We start from the raw sequence: 21342 nt of genomic DNA on the forward strand, positions 1-21342 counted from the left end.
AACATAAATAATAAAGTACAGATACCCCAAAAAACGACTTAAGTAGTACTTCAAAGTATTTTTACTGAAGTACTTTTCACCACTGGTTTCTATACACGCACTTGTGTTGATCCTACCCGTTACTTTACAACGCCCACTTTCAGACACTTCATCTATGCAGTTAACCCAGAGAGGAAGAGACGAAGGGACAGGTGTTACTCCGCCCAAAATCTGTTCACAAAAATAATTGAAGAATTTGTGTGTCAAATTTGAATTTGTGTGTCAAATACCTGCCCTCTCATTGGCTAGTATGGTCCCACCACAGGAGGTTGGTGGCACTTAAATCGGGGAGAACGGGCTCCTGGTAATGGCTGGCGCGGAATAGATGGAATGGTATAATAGAATGGAATAGAAGCCATTCCATTCGCTCAGTTCAAGCAATGCCTTCCATCTTTGAGGACGTAGTTACATTTTTTAGAGTGGTCATTTGACTATCTTGTCAATATAATAGAACATCTTTGGTTACTCATACAAGAGAGGAAGAGGCGAAGGGAAAGGGAAACAGGACCCAAAATCTGTCTTCTCCAGCAGGTGTCTTCTCCAGCACGTTTAACATTTTTAAAAAGCCCGCTCACCAAGTGAAGAGTTTTGGTATGGATGTCATCAGTGTCGAATTTGGTCAAAAAAATATGTAATGGCTGATTTGCTACGTGAGGATTATTTGATCAAATATACATTTCGTAATCCTTAGTTTGTTACGAGTGTACTGATATTATAAGACGGACACGTGACAGCCCGGCAACGTTGTGCCTGTTCTTCACGAGTATCTGCCCTCTCATTAGCTAGAATGGTCCCACCTGATCTTGCCTCCTCCCGACTGCTTTCCATTTTTGATTACATTTATTTTCATTGTTAGAGTGGCCACTTGAGTATCTGGTCAATATAATGGATAATCTGTGCCCATACCTGTTTGAATGTCACGCGCACAAAATGAGACCTTTGTTTATCTAGACGTTACTGCCCCCCTGTGGACATCTCTAGGTAGTTTGATAATGTAGTCAATGTTTATACATTGACTATGTATTGCACTTGCGCTAAAAATATAAAATGTAAATGTTGAATCATTCATTTTTATTACGCTCGTGACACAACCAAATTAAAATCTGAAGTAATTTGCCTAAAAACGTTACTTTATTCTAACCCTAATGTAAAATACAGTAACATTAACTTGATAATTGATACTCTGCAGAAAGCCAAACATATTTGTGTTTATTTAAAAGTTAGGCTATGTAATCATTAGGTATGACAGACGAAATCGGCATGGTTGTACAGTAGCATACAGGCAAGGCGGAGGAGGCGTAAAGGATTAGGTCTCCAGTATACTACATCGCTGTATTAACTGATGTTGGGTCGGGTTATTAAGGGAGCTAGAGAGGGGGATTTAGAGACGTGTTCACGACAGAGGCATCACCATGGCACCACTCGGACTAAAAGCCATTGTGGGAGAAAGTAAGAATATTTATTTGCATTTAACGATCAACCACCGATAGGCTAGCACTGTGTACTGCGTGTAGACTATTTTATTTTTGACAGTAGGCTATTCTAAAAGTAATTTAGGCTACTTTAATTGATTTGAATTACTATTTTATTTATATATCTATTTGTAAATCAAACATTATTTAAGTACATTCTTTTGCCAAAAACTTATTGAGAAGTAGACATATTGAAAGTAAAATATAGTGCGTCCTGCATCCGATACGATTGCACAACGTGCGTAAAGGCGCTCAGTTCTCCTATCTTTCCTAGTTCATCTGGTGGTCCCATTTATTCTATTTCTCTACTGGATAGCACACTAATTGAAAGTCAATTGAAACACCAATGCAAAGAATGTATCAAAAGTCATTATATCTTTGCAAGGATCCACACTGACCCACAGCTTATTTTATCCTGTCTGCCAGTAGGTTACAGACTGGCATGTTGGTGGTCTTGGCTCTTCTGTTAACCTTCTGAGACACAATCATTGTGGTCGTCTGGCTCAGAGAGACAGGAGAAGTGTAATAGTGCGTCCCAAATGGCACCCTATTCCCTATATAGTGCACTTGACCAGAGTCATATGTGCCCATATTGTTCCTGGTCAAAAGTAGTGCATTATACAGGGAATAGGGAACCATTTGAGAGGCAGACAATATCTTACATTCCCAAGCTTCTTGTGAGTTTGTGTTGTTGCTGACTGACAAGTTTATGGGGCATTGGGGCAATTCCCCCTAGCTAAACCAGTTGGTTAATTGGATAGTAAATTAATTCAATGATAGATGGACAGGTTGCCTCTATAACCCTCAACCCATGTTCAAAACAACATTGTTTGAAAATCAAATCAAAACCTAATTTTATTGGTCGCATACACATATTTAAAATATGTTATTGTGGGTGTAGCGAAATGTTTGTATGCCTAGCTCCAATGAAGCATAGGCCTATTTCTGTTTTTTGGTAAGCTTTTGGTTTGTAGAATATATAGTCATGGGCGTTGTTACGTCACATCCTGTGGGACAGAAAGAGCCCAGAAAAAGCAGCCCAGTTCTGTGGCGTAAGAGGATTGAAAGAGATTAAGCCTTGTGATTGCTGTGTGTCCCTCTCACTGACTCACTCCAGTAGATAGATAGGACAGCTTTTTAATTATATATTTGAAGCTCATACCCCCTCCCTCTACTACCCTCAACGTCAGCAAAACAAAGAAACTGATCGCGCACTATAGGAAACGGATGGCCGAGCACGTTCCCATCCACATCGGTGGCTGTAGTGGAGAGGGTCGAGAGCTTCAAGTTCCACAGTGTCCCCATCACTGAGGAATTAACATGGTCCACACACACTAACACTGTCGTGAAGAAGGCACAACACCGGCTCTTCCCACTCAGGAGCCTGAAAAGATATGGCATGGGCCCTCAGGTCCTCAAAAAGTTCTACAGCTGCACAATTGAGAGCATCTTGGCTGGCTGCATCACCGCTTGGTACGGCAACTGCTTGGCATCTGACCGCAAGGTGTTACACAGGGTAGTGCGTACGGCCCAGTACATCACTGGGACCAAGCTTCCTGCCATCCAGGACCTACAGTACCAGTCAAAAGTTTTAGAACCTTTTCATTCAAGATTTTTTCTTTATTCTTACTATTTTCTACATTGTAAAATAATAGTGAAGACGTCAAAACTATGAAATAACATATGGAATCATGGAGTAACCAAAATAGTGTTAAACAAATCAAAATACATTTTATATTTTATATTCTTCAAAGTAGCCACCCTTTGCCTTGATAACAGCTTTGCACACTCTTGACATTCTCTCAACCAGCTTCAACTGGAATGATTTCCAACAATGTTGAAGGAGTTCCCACATATGCTGAGCACTTGGCTGCTTTTCCTTCACTCTGTGGACTAACTCATGCAAAACCATCTCAATCGGGTTGAGGTCGGGTGATTGTGGAGGCCAGGTCATCTGATGCAGCTCTCCATCACTCTCCTTCTTGGTCAAATAGCCCTTACACAACCTGGAGGTGTGTTGGGTCATTGTCCTGTTGAAAAACAAATGATAGTCCTACTAAACGCAAACCAGATGGGATGGCGTATTTCTGAGGCTGGTAACTCGAGTGAACTTATCCTCTCTGCAGCAGAGGTAACTCTGGGTCTTCCTGTGGCAGACCTCATGAGAGCTAGTTTCATCATAGCGCTTGTCACGTCCTGACCGTAGTTCCTTTTTTATGTCCCTATTTTAGTTTGGTCAGGGCGTGACTTGGGGTGGGCATTCTATGTTTTGTTCTGTGTGTTATATTTCTATGTGTTTGGCCAGGAATGGTTCACAATCAGAGGCAGCGGTAAATCGTTGTCTCTGATTGAGAACCATACTTAGGCAGCCTGTTCTCCCACTATGGGTTGTTATTTTCTGTTTCGTGTTTTTGTTGCACCTTACAGAACTGTTCGTTTGTCGGTTTGTTGTTTTTGTTTAGTATTCATCTTTATTAAAATTATTATGAATAGGCCTCCCGGGTGGCGCAGTGGTTAAGGGCGCTGTATTGCAGCGCCAGCTGTGCCATCAGAGTCCTGGGTTCGCGCCCAGGCTCTGTCGTAACCGGCCGCGACCGGGAGGTCCGTGGGGCGACGCACAATTGGCCTAGCGTCGCCCGGGTTAGGGAGGGCTTGGTCGGTAGGGGTGTCCTTGTCTCATCGCGCACCAGCGACTCCTGTGGCGGGCTGGGCGCAGTGTACGCTAACCAAGGTGGCCAGGTGCACGGTGTTTCCTCCGGCGCATTGGTGCGGCTGGCTTCCGGGTTGGATGTGCGCTGTGTTAAAGAAGCAGCGGCTTGGTTGGTTGTGTATCGGAGGACGCATGACTTTCAACCTTCGTCTCTCCCGAGCCCGTACGGGAGTTGTAGCGATGAGACAAGATAGTAGTTACTACAACAATTGGATACTACGAAATTGGGGAGAAAAAGGGGTAAAATTCAAAAAAAAAAAAAACAAAAAAAAATTATTATGAATAGGTACCACGCTGCACTTTGGTCCTCTTCTCCTTCTCCCGACGACAATCTTTACAGAACTACCCACCACGAAAGACCAAGCAGCGTGGTGAAAGGGAATCCTGGACAGGTGAGCAGCGCTAGCTGGAGAATGAGACAACCTGGGAGGAGATAGAGAGGTGGTCGGTCGACCCAGAGCGAGTGCCGGAGCCCGCCTGGGATTCCCTAGAACAGTGCGAGGAGGGATACCGGAGAATGGAGTTGGCGACACAAACAAGGCAGCACGAGAGGCACGGGGAGATTGGCGGAGTCAGGCGACAGACCTGAGCCAACTCCCCGTGCTTACCAGAAGAAGCGCAGTACTGGTCAGGCACCGTGTTATGTGGTCAAGCACACGGTGTCGCCAGTACGCGCTCCCTTTGCGCTATAAGCCAGCCCCCCTCAAGTGCCATGCGAGAGTGGGCATCCAGCCAGCGCATATTGTGCCAGTTCAGCGTGTTTTGTCTCCGGTACGCCGTTTCGGCCCAGAGTATCCTGCACCGGCGCTGCGTGCTGTGTCTCCGGGGCACTGGGAGGGGGCAGTTTGCCCTATGCCTGCGCTCCGCCCATGCCGGACGAATGTGGGCATTGAGCCTAAGGGTGCGAGTGGTATGCACCAGATCTCCAGTGCTCCCCCACAGCCCGGTTCCACCTGTGCCTGCACTCTGGAGGGTCCGGGCTAAAGTGGTCATCCAGCCTGGAGGAGTGGTGCCAAGGCTGCGCACCAGAGCGCCAGTGCTCCCCCACAGCCCGGTCCATCCGGTGCCTCCTCCACGCATCAGGCCTCCTGTAGGTCTCCCCAGCCTGGTGGGTCCTGTGGCAGCCCCACGCACCAGGCTGTCTCTCCGTCTCCTCCCTCCAGGTTCTCCGTTCTGTCCAGCACTTCCAGAGACGCCTGCCGGAGCCGCCCGTCAGTCAGGAGCTGCCGGAGCTGCACTTCACTCCGGAGCTGCCAGAGCCGCCCTTCACTCCGGAGCTGCCGGAGCCTCCTGTCTATTCGGACGGGAGACTCTAGCGGCTCAGGACAGACGGGAGACTCTAGCGGCTCAGGACAGACGGGAGACTCTGGCGGCTCAGGACAGACGGGAGACTCTGGCGGCTCAGGACAGACGGGAGACTCTGGCGGCTCAGGACAGACAAGGCTCACTGTAGGCCTGGTGCATGGTGTCGGCACTGGTGTTACTGGGCCGAGGACACGCACCTCAGGGCGAGTGCAGGGAGGAGGAACAGGGAGAACTGGGCTCTGGCGACGCACAGGAGACCAGATGCGTAGAGCCGGCTTCATGGCACCTGGCTCGATGCCCACTCTAGCCCAGCCGATACGAGGAGCTGGAATGTACCGCACCGGGCTATGCATACGCACCGGGGACACCGTGGCTCCACCGCATAACACGGTGCCGGTACAACGCCCTCTCTCTCCACGGTAAGCACGGGGAGCTGGCGCAGATCTCCTACCTGACTTCGCCACGCTCCCTGTGTGCCCTCCCCCAATAAATCTTTGGGGCTGCCACTCGGGCTTCCAGCCGCGCCGCTGTGCTGCCTCCAGCTCTGCTTTGCGACAGCGATATTCCCCTGGCTGTGCCCAGGGTCCTTTGCCGTCCAGAATCTCCTCCCAAGTCCCGAAGTCCTTTGATTGCTGCTGCTGTCCGTTACCACGCTGCTTGGTCCATTGTTGGTGAGTTATTCTGTCACGATCGTCGTATGGAGTAGACCAAAGCGCAGCGTGGTTAGAATACATTCTTCTTTATTTAATGAAGAACACGAAGAACACTTAAACAAAAGCAACAAAACAAATAAGACGACCGTGACCGCTATACAAACAATGTGCATACGTGCAACATAACATAGACAATAACCCACGAAATACCCAAAGAAGATGGCTGCCTAAATATGGTTTCCAATCAGAGACAACGATAAACACCTGCCTCTAATTGAGAACCAATCTAGGCAACTATAGACCAACATAAACACCTAGATGAAAGCAACCCCATAAATCTACAAAACACCCTAGACAGTACAAACACCCTAGAATAAGACAAAAACACACATATCACCCATGTCTCACCCTGACCTAACCAAAATAATAAAGAAAACAAAGAATACTAAGGTCAGGGGGTGACACCAGTCCCCCAAGTTATAGACTGTTCTCTCTGCTACCACACAAAAAACCCTTAACAGCTTCTACCCCCGAGCCATAAGACTGCTGAAAAATGTATCTAATGGCTACCAGTAAATTGACTCAGTACCTGTACCCACTGTATTTAGCCTCATTATTGTTATTGCATTTTCTTGTGTTACTTATTGATTGTATGTTATTTTTGACTTTAGTTTATTTAGTAAATATTTTCTTAACGGTGGCGGTGGAGGACCCCATTGTGGCTCATAGCTGCGCTTATGATGACATTTCCTCCGCGCTGGCCAGGTATCTCAATGATGGCTCGTTTACCAATGATATTCCTTCCTCTCCTCCTCCACTTAATTCAATTGAATCCAGCCTCATCTATGAATATGATTTCCTGGGGGATGGGACTTGCATCCAACTCCATGATTCTCTGAAATTACAGCAAATAATGTAATTGCTGTGTAGTGAAGTTCACTGGCAACATCAATGAGTCTCTAATATTTCCACAGTGTAATAATAATAACTTTACTTGCACATATTCATACCATTCACCCTTCACTCTGGGAATTCCTTTCAAATGGGACTGTAGATGTGCTTCATCCGGAGATGGTGTTTCTTAAGAATGCAGGCTATGGTTGAAAAGCTCACTCTGACGTTATGGAAGATGGCAGGGTTTTCAAAAATCTGTTGTTAGATATCCTACAGTCTTATGGCATTATGTTCAACTACCATTTGCACAATGGAAGCCTCCTGTTGGTCTGTAAATAGACATGTTCCATGTGGTGGCCGTCTTTCAGTTCTACAAAAACAAAATTACATACAGTACAGTAAACACTACAGTTATACAGTATACAAGATAAACATGTTACAAAGTAGTATAGCTCCCAATTTTATATACTGTATACAGTAATACATGAAACATTGGCTTTGTTTCCCCTTACAGTATATATTTTTAATTTATGGTCTTTACTGTGCTTTTGTTGTACCACTGTCAAGTAGTAAAAGTAATAGAGGTCCAATGTCTGCAGTACATAACTATTCTCATTTTGGAATGTCCGGATGATGGATGCTATGGTGAAGTGGCTCAGATTGTGCTGCACTCTCTGCCCAGCCTCTCTCGAGGTCAAACCATGGTGGACCACATGGTCCAAACATTAGATGATGAGGGGAGGGAACGTTCTCTAAAGTTGCGGGAACGTTTGCTGTTAGTTGGGATATGTGTCCCAAATGGCACCCTATTCCCTAGGTCCCGGTCAAGAGTAGCACAGTTTAATGGTAAAAGGGTTCCATTTGGGATGCAACAACAGTCTTCCAGAGTGTTCCAAGGGGTGCAATTCCAAAACTCCACACAGATGGAATTCAAGTGTTACACTGTATGACATGCCTACTTCATACCCCTCCGAGGAGTCTATTAAATGCCAACAATGACTGTGTCCTCACCGCTAACACCGTCTGTCCCCAGAATTCACGAGAAAAAAATATCTGACATCCATTTTTTAATCTGAAACATTATGCTTAGATGACCAGGCTTTGCTAATGTTGTTCCAATAGTTGAGTCAGTGAGACCTCGCGAGACTTACTGTATATGACAAGGGGAAATAGCCTACGATGCTTTTATCACAAAAAAAGTTTACTTTGCAAACTGAAGTGTGCTAATCAATGATTTCTCCCTTTACAGAGATTATGAATGACGTCATCAAGAAGGTACACAAGAAAGGAGAATGGAAGGTATGGGCAGCTTTTACAGTGCCTTCAGAAAGTATACTGAACAAAAATATAAACGCAACATGCATATATTTCAAAGAGTTTACTGAGTTACAGTTAATGTAAGGAAATTAGTCAATTGAAATAAGTAAATTAGGCCCTAATCTATGAATTTTACATGACTGGGCAAGGGTGGATCCATGGGTGGCTCTGACTCCCAATCAGGTGGGCCTATGCCCACCCATGGATCCACTGGGAAGCCAGGCCCAGCCAATCAGAATGTGGTTTTCCAACAAAAGGGATTTATTACAGACAAAAATACACCCCAGCACCCCTTCAGATGATCCCGCCAGTGAAGAAGCCAGATGTGGAGGTCCTGGGCTGGCATGGTTAAATGTGGTCTTCGGTTGTGAGCCGGTTGGACGTATGTATTATGGGGATCCATAATAAATACAAATACTGCCAAATTCTCTAAATTGACGTTGGAGGCAGCTTACTGTAGAGAAAATAACATTAAATTCTCTGGCAGCAGCTCTGGTGGACATTCCTGCAGTCAGGATGCCAATTGCACGCTCCCTCAAACTTGAGACATCTGTGGTATTGCGTTGACAAAGCTGCACATTTTAGAGTGTCTTTTTATTGTCCCCAGCACAAGGTGCACCTGTGTAATGATCATGCTGTTTAATCAGCTTCTTGATATGCCACACCTGTTAGGTGTATGGATTATCTTGGTAAAGGAGAAATGCTTATTAACAAGGATGTAAACAAATTTGTGCTCAACATTTTAAATAAATAAGCTTTTTGTGGGTATGGACAATTTCTGGGATCTTTTATTTCAGCTCATGAAACATGGGACCAACACTACATGTTGCGTTTTATATTTTTGTTCAGTATATATTAATACTTTCTGAAGGCACTGCATATCAATGATTATAAATGACTGTGTCTTGGTTATGAATGACTGCGTCTTGGTTATGAATGACTGTGTCTTGGTTATAAATGACTGTGTCTTGGTTATAAGTGGCTGCGTCTTGTTTATGAATGACTGCGTCTTGATTATAAATGACTGTGTCTTGTTTATGAATAACTGTGTCTTGGTTATGAATGACTGTGTCTTGGTTATGAATGACTGTGTCTTGGTTATGAATGACTGTGTCTTGGTTATGAATGACTGTGTCTTGGTTATGAATGACTGTGTCTTGGTTATGAATGACTGTGTCTTGGTTATAAATGACTGTGTCTTGGTTATAAGTGGCTGCGTCTTGTTTATGAATGACTGCGTCTTGATTATAAATGACTGTGTCTTGTTTATGAATAACTGTGTCTTGGTTATGAATGACTGTGTCTTGGTTATGAATGACTGTGTCTTGGTTATGAATGACTGTGTCTTGGTTATGAATGACTGTGTCTTGGTTATGAATGACTGTGTCTTGGTTATGAATGACTGTGTCTTGGTTATGAATGACTGTGTCTTGTTTATGAATGACTGTGTCTGCGTTATGAATGACTGTGTCTTGTTTATGAATGACTGTCTTGGTTATGAATGACTTTGTCTTGGTTATGAATGGCTGTGTCTTGTTTATTAATGACTGTGTCTTGGTTATGAATGACTGTGTCTTGGTTATGAATGACTGTGTCTTGGTTATGAATGACTGTGTCTTGTTTATGAATGACTGTGTCTTGTTTATGAATGACTGCGTCTTGGTTATGAATGACTGTGTCTTGGTTATGAAGGACTGTGTCTTGTTTATGAATGACTGTGTCTTGGTTATGAATGACTGCGCCTTGTTTATGAATGACTGCGTCTTGTTTATGAATGACTGTGTCTTGTTTATGAATGACTGCGTCTTGGTTATGAATGACTGTGTCTTGGTTATGAATGACTGTGTCTTGGTTATGAATGACTGTGTCTTGTTTATGAATGACTGCGTCTTGGTTATGAATGACTGTGTCTTGGTTATGAATGACTGCGTCTTGTTTATGAATGACAGTGTCTTGTTTATGAATGACTGTGTCTTGGTTATGAATGACTGTGTCTTGTTTATGAATGACTGCGTCTTGGTTATGAATGACTGTGTCTTGTTTATGAATGACTGTATCTTGGTTATGAATGACTGTGTCTTGTTTATGAATGACTGTGTCTTGGTTATGAATGACTGTGTCTTGTTTATGAATGACTGTGTCTTGGTTATGAATGACTGTGTCTTGGTTATGAATGACTGTGTCTTGGTTATGAATGACTGTGTCTTGTTTATGAATGACTGTGTCTTGTTTATGAATGACTGCGTCTTGGTTATGAATGACTGTGTCTTGGTTATGAAGGACTGTGTCTTGTTTATGAATTACTGTGTCTTGGTTATGAATGACTGCGCCTTGTTTATGAATGACTGCGTCTTGTTTATGAATGACTGTGTCTTGTTTATGAATGACTGCGTCTTGGTTATGAATGACTGTGTCTTGGTTATGAATGACTGTGTCTTGGTTATAAATGACTGCGTCTTGGTTATGAATGACTGCGTCTTGGTTATGAATGACTGTGTCTTGGTTATGAATGACTGTGTCTTGTTTATGAATGACTGTGTCTTGGTTATGAATGACTGTGTCTTGTTTATGAATGACTGTGTCTTGGTTATGAATGACTGTGTCTTGGTTATGAATGACTGTGTCTTAGCTATGAATGCCTGCGTCTTGGTTATGAATGACTGTGTCTTGGTTATGAATGACTGTGTCTTGTTTATGAATGACTGTCTTGGTTATGAATGACTGTGTCTGGGTTATGATTGACTGTGTCTGGGTTATGAATGACTGTGTCTTGGTTATGAATGACTGTGTCTGGGTTATGAATGACTGTGTCTTGTTTATGAATGACTGTCTTGGTTATGAATGACTGTGTCTTGGTTATGAATGACTGTGTCTTGTTTATGAATGACTGTGTCTTGGTTATGAATGACTGTGTCTTGGTTATGAATGACTGTGTCTTGTTTATGAATGACTGTGTCTTGTTTATGAATGACTGCGTCTTGGTTATGAAGGACTGTGTCTTGTTTATGAATTACTGTGTCTTGGTTATGAATGACTGCGCCTTGTTTATGAATGACTGCGTCTTGTTTATGAATGACTGTGTCTTGTTTATGAATGACTGCGTCTTGGTTATGAATGACTGTGTCTTGGTTATGAATGACTGTGTCTTGGTTATAAATGACTGCGTCTTGGTTATGAATGACTGCGTCTTGGTTATGAATGACTCTCTGATAGTACATGATAGCGCTGGACTGCGCCCAAATGGCACCCTATTCCCTACATAGCGTACTGCTTTTGACTAGAGCCCTTGACGCACTGTGACCTCTGACCTGTGTCCTCCCTGCCCTGTCCCAGGTGCTGGTCGTAGACAAGCTGAGCATGAGGATGATGTCATCCTGCTGTAAGATGACAGATATCATGTCAGAGGGCATCACCAGTGAGTACCACTCTGTCAATGTCCCACATATACTCACTTCCTGTTCATCATCACTTCAAGGTGATACACCATGTTTTTTATTTGCATTGTTATTTCAGAAAATTTCAATAATATATCTGCAGTAATAATGGAATGAAGCTTTTCACAGTGTAACTTACCCACCAGAGATTGGCTGTGATTTTCTCTTATTGATTTCTCCCACCAGAAAGTTTCTTTGAATTTGTGGCTGTCTTATCTAGTGGCCAATGTCCTGGTTGCAAAAAGTATTTACTGTTCGCTCAATTTCAGTTTATGTTAGAAAACAAGCACTGAATAGTGTAGGGAATCATTGTACCATCTAAATCGCTGTGAAACTAACAAAACTTTTTTTTTTACAGCTGTTTGAGGCTGGTGGACAAAAACAGAAAGTAAATGGCTCAAGTGCGAGTCTCTGCTACGTTACGGATAAATTGGATGTAGGGGATACATTTTAGGTGTACCACCTTCAATTGACTAACTGAATGACTGTGCTTTTCTGTCTTCTCCTGTCCAGTTGTTGAAGACATCGGAAAGAAACGGGAGCCTCTCCCCAGCATGGAGGCCATCTACTTAATAACTCCCAATGATGAGGTATGGGAGCCATTTGGTAGATGCTTTGATCCAAAGCATTTTACTGTGGTACATTTATACATGAACATATGGGTGGCTCCAGTGGGATATGAAACCCACAGCTCTGGAGTTGGAAACACCATGCTCTACCATCTAAGCCACACAGGACCACAGACGTTTTGCTTTCTATGGTAAGATTCTAATGATGTTGCCAACCGTTCCTTCTCCCCAGACTGTGGAGGCACTCATAGATGACTTCAGAGACCCTCGGTCACCCAGATACAGAGGAGCTCACGTCTTCTTCACTGACAGTGAGTAATATTAGAGAGACCCGGGACGACGACGTACCATATGCTGTATATGTCAATTAGAGTATGGAGCAGTCTGACCGCCTGCTGGAGTACTGAGAACGGACTAGCAGATGAAACGACAGTCAACTCCTCTTTGACACCATACCAACACTCAACCTTCCACAGTATATTGATTTCTTTCTATTTCCCTTTTTCATCTTTTAATTAATACTTTTGTCCCCCCTCCCGCACAGCAATCCCAGATTCATTGTTTAATTTGTTGACGAAATCCCGCGCGTCCAAAGCCATGAAGACCTTGACTGAGATCCACATCGCCTTTCTGCCCTATGAGTCTCAGGTCAGAACCTGTCTGTCTGTCTCTGTCTGTCTGTCTGTCTGTCTGTCTGTCTGTCTGTCTGTCTGCCCTATGAGTCTCAGGTCAGAACTGTCTGTCTGCCCTTCTGTCTGTCTGTCTGTCTGTCTGTCTGTCTGTCTGTCTGTCTGCCCTATGAGTCTCAGGTGAGAACCTGTCTGTCTGTCTGTCTGTCTGTCTGTCTGTCCTATGAGTCTCAGGTCAGAACTGTCTGTCTGTCTGTCTGCCCTTCTGTATGTCTGTCTGTCTGTCTGTCTGTCTGTCTGTCCTATGAGTCTCAGGTCAGAACTGTCTGTTTGTCTGTCTGTCTGCCCTTCTGTCTGTCTGTCTGTCTGTCTGTCTGTCTGTCTGTCCTATGAGTCTCAGGTCAGAACTGTCTGTCTGTCTGTCTGTCTGTCTGTCTGTCTGTCTGTCTGTCTGTCTGTCTGTCTGTCTGTCTGTCTGTCTGCCCTTCTGTCTGTCTGTCTGTCTGTCTGTCTGTCTGTCTGTCTGTCTGTCTGTCTGTCTGTCTGTCTGTCTGCCCTATGAGTCTCAGGTCAGAACTGTCTGTCTGTCTGTCTATCTGCCCGTCTGTCTGTCTGCCCGTCTGCCCGTCTGTCTGTCTGTCTGTCTGTCTGTCTGTCTGTCTGTCTGTCCGTCCGTCCTATGAGTCTCAGGTCAGAACTGTCTGTCTGCCCTTCTGCCCTTCTGTCTGTCTGTCTGTCTGTCTGTCTGTCTGTCGAGGGAGAGGGAGAGGGAGAGGGAGAGGGAGAGGAGGAGGAAGCACAATTGGAGAGGGGGAGGAATAATCGAAGAGAAGGGGAGGAGTAGAGGAGGGATTGCTGAATGAGCTGGGGTTGTCTCCTCTCCTTTCTCTCCTGATGGAATGTTCCAGAGCAGAGCGGAGTGGCTAAAAGGGAGGCCTCCCTCCCTTCTGGAAAGGCTCTAATCCCTCACCTCATTGGCTGATGTAGCAACATACTGGCCAGTAGCCAATGGGGGGTGAAGTAGGGTTGTGTGACAAGCGGAAGTTGTTTGCACACCAAATGGGCGATCAACAGATGGGCTCAACCATGTAGAGGTGCCAGTGACAGTGGTGGTGCGTGGGGAAAGAGAGAGCCTGCCTGACATTATGGGGCAAGTAGAGGAAATGGGAAAGGATGGAGGAGCAGAATTAGGAAGCGAAATAGGAAGTGTCAGATTGGAAATAAACTGTCATTTATGTCATAATGGTGCATTTGGGAAATCCCTCCTACAAAAATAATGAAAGATGTCGCATCTGCTCCTATAGCACTGTACTGTGTTGTCAGTCATTTGGGCAGCACTCAGCGTAATGAAAGAGGATTATATTACCCCCCCCCTCACACTGCTACTGTGCCACCTGCACGACCGACCCTGCATGCCCACTGGATAGGGTTGCAAAATTCTGTTAATTTCCACCAAATTCCCGGTTGTAGGATTCATGGATATCTTGCTCATTCCATCCTGATTACAGGAATAATCCAAATATTTTCGGAAAGTGACCGTAATATTTGGAGTCTAGACCGGGCAACTGTAAAGGACTTTGTGACAAATATTGATGTAAAAAGAGCCTAATAAAATACATTTCATTAATTATTTCTCTGTGTGTATGTAGCAGTGGAGGCTGCTGAGGGGCGAACGGCTCATAATAATGGCCGGAACAGAGCTAATGGAATGGCATCAAACACATGAAAACCATGTGTTTGATGTATTTGATACCACTCCACTGATTCCGCTCCAGTCATTACCCCGAGCCCGTTCTTTCCATTTAAGGTGCCACCAACCTCCTGTGGTATGTATGTCTATTCCCTCTTATCTGTCTTATGTCTGTGTGTCTAGGTGTTTTCCCTGGACAAGACAGATGCCTTCCAGGACTTCTACAGCCCCTACAAGGCTGACATTAAGCACAACATGTTGGAGCGCTGTGCTGAGCAGATCGCCACTCTCTGCAATACCCTGAAGGAATACCCTGGCGTCAGATACAGAGGGTGAGAGAGAGAGAGGGAGAGATGAAGCACTATCAGTCACTAGGCTTTCTATTGCACTGATACACAGCGTTTAACTCCTAAATCAAATCAAATCAAATTTATTTATATAGCCCTTCGTACATCAGCTGATATCTCAAAGTGCTGTACAGAAACCCAGCCTAAAACCCCAAACAGCAAGCAATGCAGGTGTAGAAGCACGATGGCTAGGAAAAACTCCCTAGAAAGGCCAAAACCTAGGAAGAAACCTAGAGAGGAACCAGGCTATGTGGGGTGGCCAGTCCTCTTCTGGCTGTGCCGGGTGGAGATTATAACAGAACATGGCCAAGATGTTCAAATGTTCATAAATGACCAGCATGGTCAAATAATAATAAGGCAGAACAGTTGAAACTGGAGCAGCAGCACGGTCAGGTGGACTGGGGACAGCAAGGAGTCATCATGTCAGGTAGTCCTAGGGCATGGTCTTAAGGCTCAGGTCAGTTGAAACTGGAGCAGCAGCACGGCCAGGTGGACTGGGGACAGCAAGGAGTCATCATGTCAGGTAGTCCTGGGGCATGGTCCTAGGGCTCAGGTCCTCCGAGAGAGAGAAAGAAAGAGAGAAGGAGAGAATTAGAGAACGCACACTTAGATTCACACAGGACACCGAATAGGACAGGAGAAGTACTCCAGATATAACAAACTGACCCTAGCCCCCCGACACATAAACTACTGCAGCACAAATACTGGAGGCTGAAACAGGAGGGGTCAGGAGACACTGTGGCCCCATCCGAGGACACCCCCGGACAGGGCCAAACAGGAAGGATATAACCCCACCCACTTTGCCAAAGCACAGCCCCCACACCACTAGAGGGATAACTCCTATCGTGTCTAACACCTGTATAGACTGTTGTCTGTTGGAAAGCTAAGAGCCTGTCTGTTGTCTACTTGACTCAGGGAGTATAAAGACTGTACCACTCTGGCTCAGCTCCTGCAGGACAAGCTGGACGGCTACAAGGCAGACAACCCCACCATGGGAGAGGTGAGGCAGGAGAACAGACAACCAGGTTAGGAGTAAATTCCATTTAAATTCCAGTCAATTCAGATAGTAAACACAGTTCCACATTTTCCTCATTGAAAAACATTGGAGAGAATTAGTCATGTAATTTCAGTGTGCTCCCTGAATTGACTGGAATTGAAATGGAATTGACCTCAACCCTAAAGCCAACCAACCATAATGATTTCACTGGGACAGGGCCTTACAAAACACACTGAGCCAGTGAATGGTAAAAACAGCAGGTTGTGTTAGCGATCCCCTGCTGGGTGTCAACTAACGGTGGCCATTCAACATATAGAAATGATGTCCGATGTTTAGGTCCGAGGCGATAGGATAGCCACCAGCTGGTTTTAGCCTTTCGCCAGCATGTTGTGTTTTGTCCTTTAGGTTACATTGAAACACGTCATTACGTAAAACCAATGTAGCACGCACAGGCAAAATAATGGAATAGTAGAATCTACAGTTGTTGGAACATTTTGGAGGTTATGTATGAAACTGTAATAGTGTAGTTGAATCATAATGTAAACACATACAGTACCACTGGCACATGGAACAGTGGAACGGTTCAGTTGGTAGAGCATGGCGTTTGCAACGCCAGGGTTGTGGGTTCGATTCCTGGGGGCCCCACATAAGTAAGATGGGTACACGCATGACTGTAAGTCGCTTTGGATCAAAGCATCTGCTCAATGGCATATATTATATTATAGAAACGTATTATTATAAACCTCATTGTCCAGCCTTTTGTCTTTGTCAGTTTATATTTCCCCTCTTTCTCTCCTCCCTGCTTAGGGTCCGGACAAGTCTCGCTCCCAGCTCTTGATTCTGGACCGAGGCTTTGACCCGGTCTCTCCCATCCTCCATGAACTCACCCTCCAAGCCATGGGCTATGACCTGCTGGGCATCGAGAACGACGTCTACAAGTAAACACACACACACAGGCACACAGGCACAGCCTAGCAAGGGGTTCATGGCACCACAAAATGAAATAGAACATATAGGCTCTTTCTCCATGTGAACAATAGGATCTATATGGAACAATAGGATCTCTATGTGAACAATAGGATCTATATGGAACAATAGGATCTCTGTGTAAATAATAGGATCTCTATGTGAACAATAGCATCTCTATCTCTATGTGATCAATAGGATCTCTATGTGAACAATAGTATCTTTATCTCTATGTGAACAATAGTATCTCTATATCTATGTGAACAATAGTATCTCTATCTCTATGTGAACAATAGTATCTCTATCTCTATGTGAACAATAGGATCTCTGTGAACAATAGTATCTCTATCTCTATGTGAACAATAGGATCTCTATCTCTATGTGAACAATAGTATCTCTATCTCTATGTGAACAATAGTATCTCTATGTGAACAATAGTATCTCTATCTCTATGTGAACAATAGTATCTCTATATCTATGTGAACAATAGTATCTCTATCTCTATGTGAACAATAGGATCTCTATGTGAACAATAGTATCTCTATATCTATGTGAACAATAGGATCTCTATGTGAACAATAGTATCTCTGTCTCTATGTGAACAATAGTATCTCTATATCTATGTGAACAATAGTATCTCTATCTCTATGTGAACAATAGGATCTCTGTGAACAATAGGATCTCTATGTGAACAATAGGATCTATATCCATATGTGAACAATAGGATCTCTATTTCTATGTGAACAATAGGATCTCTATGTGAACAATAGGATCTATATGGAACAATAGGATCTCTATGTGAACAATAGGATATATGGATCTATATGGACAATAGGATCTATATCCATATGTGAACAATAGGATCTATGGATCTATATGGACAATATGATCTATATCCATATGTGAACAATAGGATCTCTATCTCTATGTGAACAATAGAATCTCTATCTCTATGTGAACAATAGGACATATATGGAATAATAGGATCTCTATGTGAACAATAGGATCTATGGATCTATATAGACAATAGGATCTCTATCTCTATGTGAACAATAGGATCTCTATCTCTATTTGGACATATATGGAATAATAGGATATATATCCATATGTGAACAATATGATCTCTATCTCTATGTGAACAATAGGATCTCTATCTCTATGTGGACATATATGGAATAATAGGATATATATCCATATGTGAACAATATGATCTCTATCTCTTTGTGAACAATAGGACATGTATGGAATAATAGGATATATATCCATATGTGAACAATATGATCTCTATCTCTATGTGAACAATAGGACATGTATGGAATAATAGGATCTATATCTCTACGTGAACAATATGATATATATGGACAATAGGATCTCTGTTAACAATAGGATCTATATCTATGTGAACAATAGGATCTATATGGACAATAGGATCTCTGTTAACAATATGATCTATATCTATGTGAACAATAGGGTCTATATCTCTATGTGAACAATAGGATCTATATCTCTATGTGAACAATAGGATCTCTATCCCTATGTGAACAATATGGTCTATATCTCTATGTGAACAATAGGATCTATATCTCTATGTGAACAATATGATATATATGGAATAATAGGATCTCTATGTGAACAATATGATCTATGGATCTATATGGACAATAGGATCTATATCCATATGTGAACAATATGATCTATGGATCTATATGGACAATAGGATCTCTATGTGAACAATAGGATCTATATGGAACAATAGGATCTCTATGTGAACAATAGGATCTATATGGAACAATAGGATCTCTATGTGAACAATAAGATCTATGGATCTATATGGACAATAGGATCTATATCCATGTGTGAACAATATGATCTATGGATCTATATGGACAATAGGATCTATATCCATATGTGAATAATATGATCTATGGATCTATATGGACAATAGGATCTATATCCATATGTGAACAATAGGATCTCTATCTCTATGTGAACAATAGGACATATATGGAATAATAGGATCTCTATGTGAACAATAGGATCTATGGATCTATATGGACAATAGGATCTCTATCTCTATGTGAACAATAGGATCTCCATCTCTATGTGAACAATAGGACATGTATGGAATAATAGGATATATATCCATATGTGAACAATATGATCTCTATCTCTTTGTGAACAATAGGACATGTATGGAATAATAGGATATATATCCATATGTGAACAATATGATCTCTATCTCTATGTGAACAATAGGACATGTATGGAATAATAGGATCTATATCTCTATGTGAACAATATGATATATATGGACAATAGGATCTCTGTTAACAATAGGATCTATATATATGTGAACAATAGGATCTATATGGACAATAGGACAATAGGATACATATGGAACAATAGGATCTTTATCCATATGTGAACAATAAGATCTCTGTCTCTATGTGAACAATAGGATCTATATGGAACAAGAGGATATATATCCATATGTGAACAATAGGATCTCTATGTGAACAATAGGATCTAAATGTGAACACTAGGATATATATGTGAACAATAGTGAACAATGTGAACTATCCATACATTAGGTGATTTAAAGGTTATCGATCCCTAAGTGAAATAAATTTCTATCTATGCCTGGCAGCATATCTTTAGGTCCATCTCTTATTTTGTTAGGAAGTCATCCTATCCTGTAGTTTTTTGTTTGGTTTGAATTCTAAATCAACATTTGAGCATATCTGTTTGCTGTTATGGACTGCTCTCTCTCACCACTCTCTCTCTCTCTTTCTCATCGCTCTCTCTCACCACTCTCTCTCTCTCTCTCTCTCACCTCTCTCTCGCTTTCTCTCATGTCTCTCTCTCAAACCTCTCATTCTCATCTCTCTCACCTCTTTCTCATCTCTCTCGCTCACCTCTTTCTCATCGCTCTCTCTCACCACTCTCTCGCTTTCTCTCATGTCTCTCTCTCGAGCCTCTCTCATTCTCATCTCTCTCACCTCTTTCTCATCTCTCTCGCTCATCTCACCCTTTGTCGTCTCCCTTTCCCTCACCTTTCTCTTACCTCTCTCTCACATCTCTCTCTCTCTCACATCTCTCTCTGATATCTCTCTCTCATCTCTCTTTCCCTCACCTTTCTGTGTGTGTGTGTGTGTGTGTGTGTGTGTGTGTGTGTGTGTGTGTGTGTGTGTGTGTGTGTGTGTGTGTGTGTGTGTGTGTGTGTGTCAGGTATGACACCAGCGGGATGGGGGAGGTCAAGGAGAAGGCGGTGTTGCTGGATGAGGACGATGATCTGTGGATGAGTCTCAGACACAAGCACATTGCAGAAGTCACCACGTGAGTCTCTAACAAATACAAATAGGATGCTCCCTTGGTACACACACACAGACACACACACATATATATCTCTCTTTCCCTCACCTTTCTGTGTGTGTGTGTCATATATGTATATATATATATATATATATATATATATATATACATATATACATATATACATATATACATATACATACATACATATATACATATATACATACATATATATATATACAAAGATAACGAGAAAGCACACAGACACAAGCGTGCATCATTCTTTAATTAATCAATCGCTCTCACAATCTCTTTCTCGCCCTCTCCCCCCACCCCTCCCTCTCTCTCTTTTGCACATACATTCAAACAGGGCTGTGACCCGTTCTCTGAAAGAATTCTCATCCACCAAAAAGATGAACACAGGAGAGAAGGTACTGTACTCTAATTTCAGTCTGTATTAGTCCTACAGTACTGCATTATTGACTTGAGATGAGTCCTTTACCCCCTGTATTGTATTGGCTGCTGTGTGTATCTAACAGTGATGTGCTGTTCTGGGTTTGTTTCAGACCACAATGAAAGACTTGGCTCAGATGCTGAAGAAGATGCCCCAGTATCAGAAAGAGCTGAGCAAGGTAAGTGTGTCTTAAGAGTGTGTTGATGCATGTCCTCTCACAGAATACATTGTAGACAACAAAAAAAGAAAGAAAAGACGCAGTGAAAGTTAACATTATGTTTTCGAATGACATCCCCCAAGAGGTAAAATATATAGTGAAAACAATAGTGGTCCTAAAACGGCACCTTGAGGAACACCGAAATTTACAGTTGATTTGTCAGAGGACAAGCCATTCACAGAGACAAACTGATATCTTTCCGACAGATAAGATCTAAACCAGGCCAGAACTTGTCCGTGTAGACCAATTTGGGTTTCCAATCTCTCCAAAAGAATGTGGTAATCGATGGTATCAAAAGCAGCACTAAGGTCTAGGAGCATGAGGACAGATATATCAA

The 21342-nt window shown here is 43.0% G+C and overlaps 1 protein-coding gene across 2 annotated transcripts in view; it reads left to right on the forward strand.

Moving 5' to 3' along the window:
* The first annotated feature begins 1396 nt into the window (after positions 1–1396).
* LOC139389937 (syntaxin-binding protein 1-like) overlaps positions 1397–21342 on the forward strand; it is a 31222-nt gene continuing 11276 nt past the window's right edge. For both annotated transcript variants that reach the window (XM_071136972.1, XM_071136973.1), the window contains exons 1-12: positions 1397–1488; positions 8323–8372; positions 11724–11805; positions 12338–12414; positions 12626–12704; positions 12938–13041; positions 14896–15044; positions 15975–16059; positions 16864–16994; positions 20251–20358; positions 20705–20765; positions 20901–20966. In XM_071136972.1, the coding sequence (XP_070993073.1) occupies positions 1452–1488; positions 8323–8372; positions 11724–11805; positions 12338–12414; positions 12626–12704; positions 12938–13041; positions 14896–15044; positions 15975–16059; positions 16864–16994; positions 20251–20358; positions 20705–20765; positions 20901–20966 (1029 nt within the window). In that variant the 5' untranslated portion in view covers positions 1397–1451. The remainder of the gene's footprint in view (positions 1489–8322; positions 8373–11723; positions 11806–12337; positions 12415–12625; positions 12705–12937; positions 13042–14895; positions 15045–15974; positions 16060–16863; positions 16995–20250; positions 20359–20704; positions 20766–20900; positions 20967–21342) is intronic.

This window comes from Oncorhynchus clarkii, chromosome 30 (genome assembly GCF_045791955.1).
Source record: "Oncorhynchus clarkii lewisi isolate Uvic-CL-2024 chromosome 30, UVic_Ocla_1.0, whole genome shotgun sequence".
Classification (NCBI taxonomy): domain Eukaryota; kingdom Metazoa; phylum Chordata; class Actinopteri; order Salmoniformes; family Salmonidae; genus Oncorhynchus; species Oncorhynchus clarkii.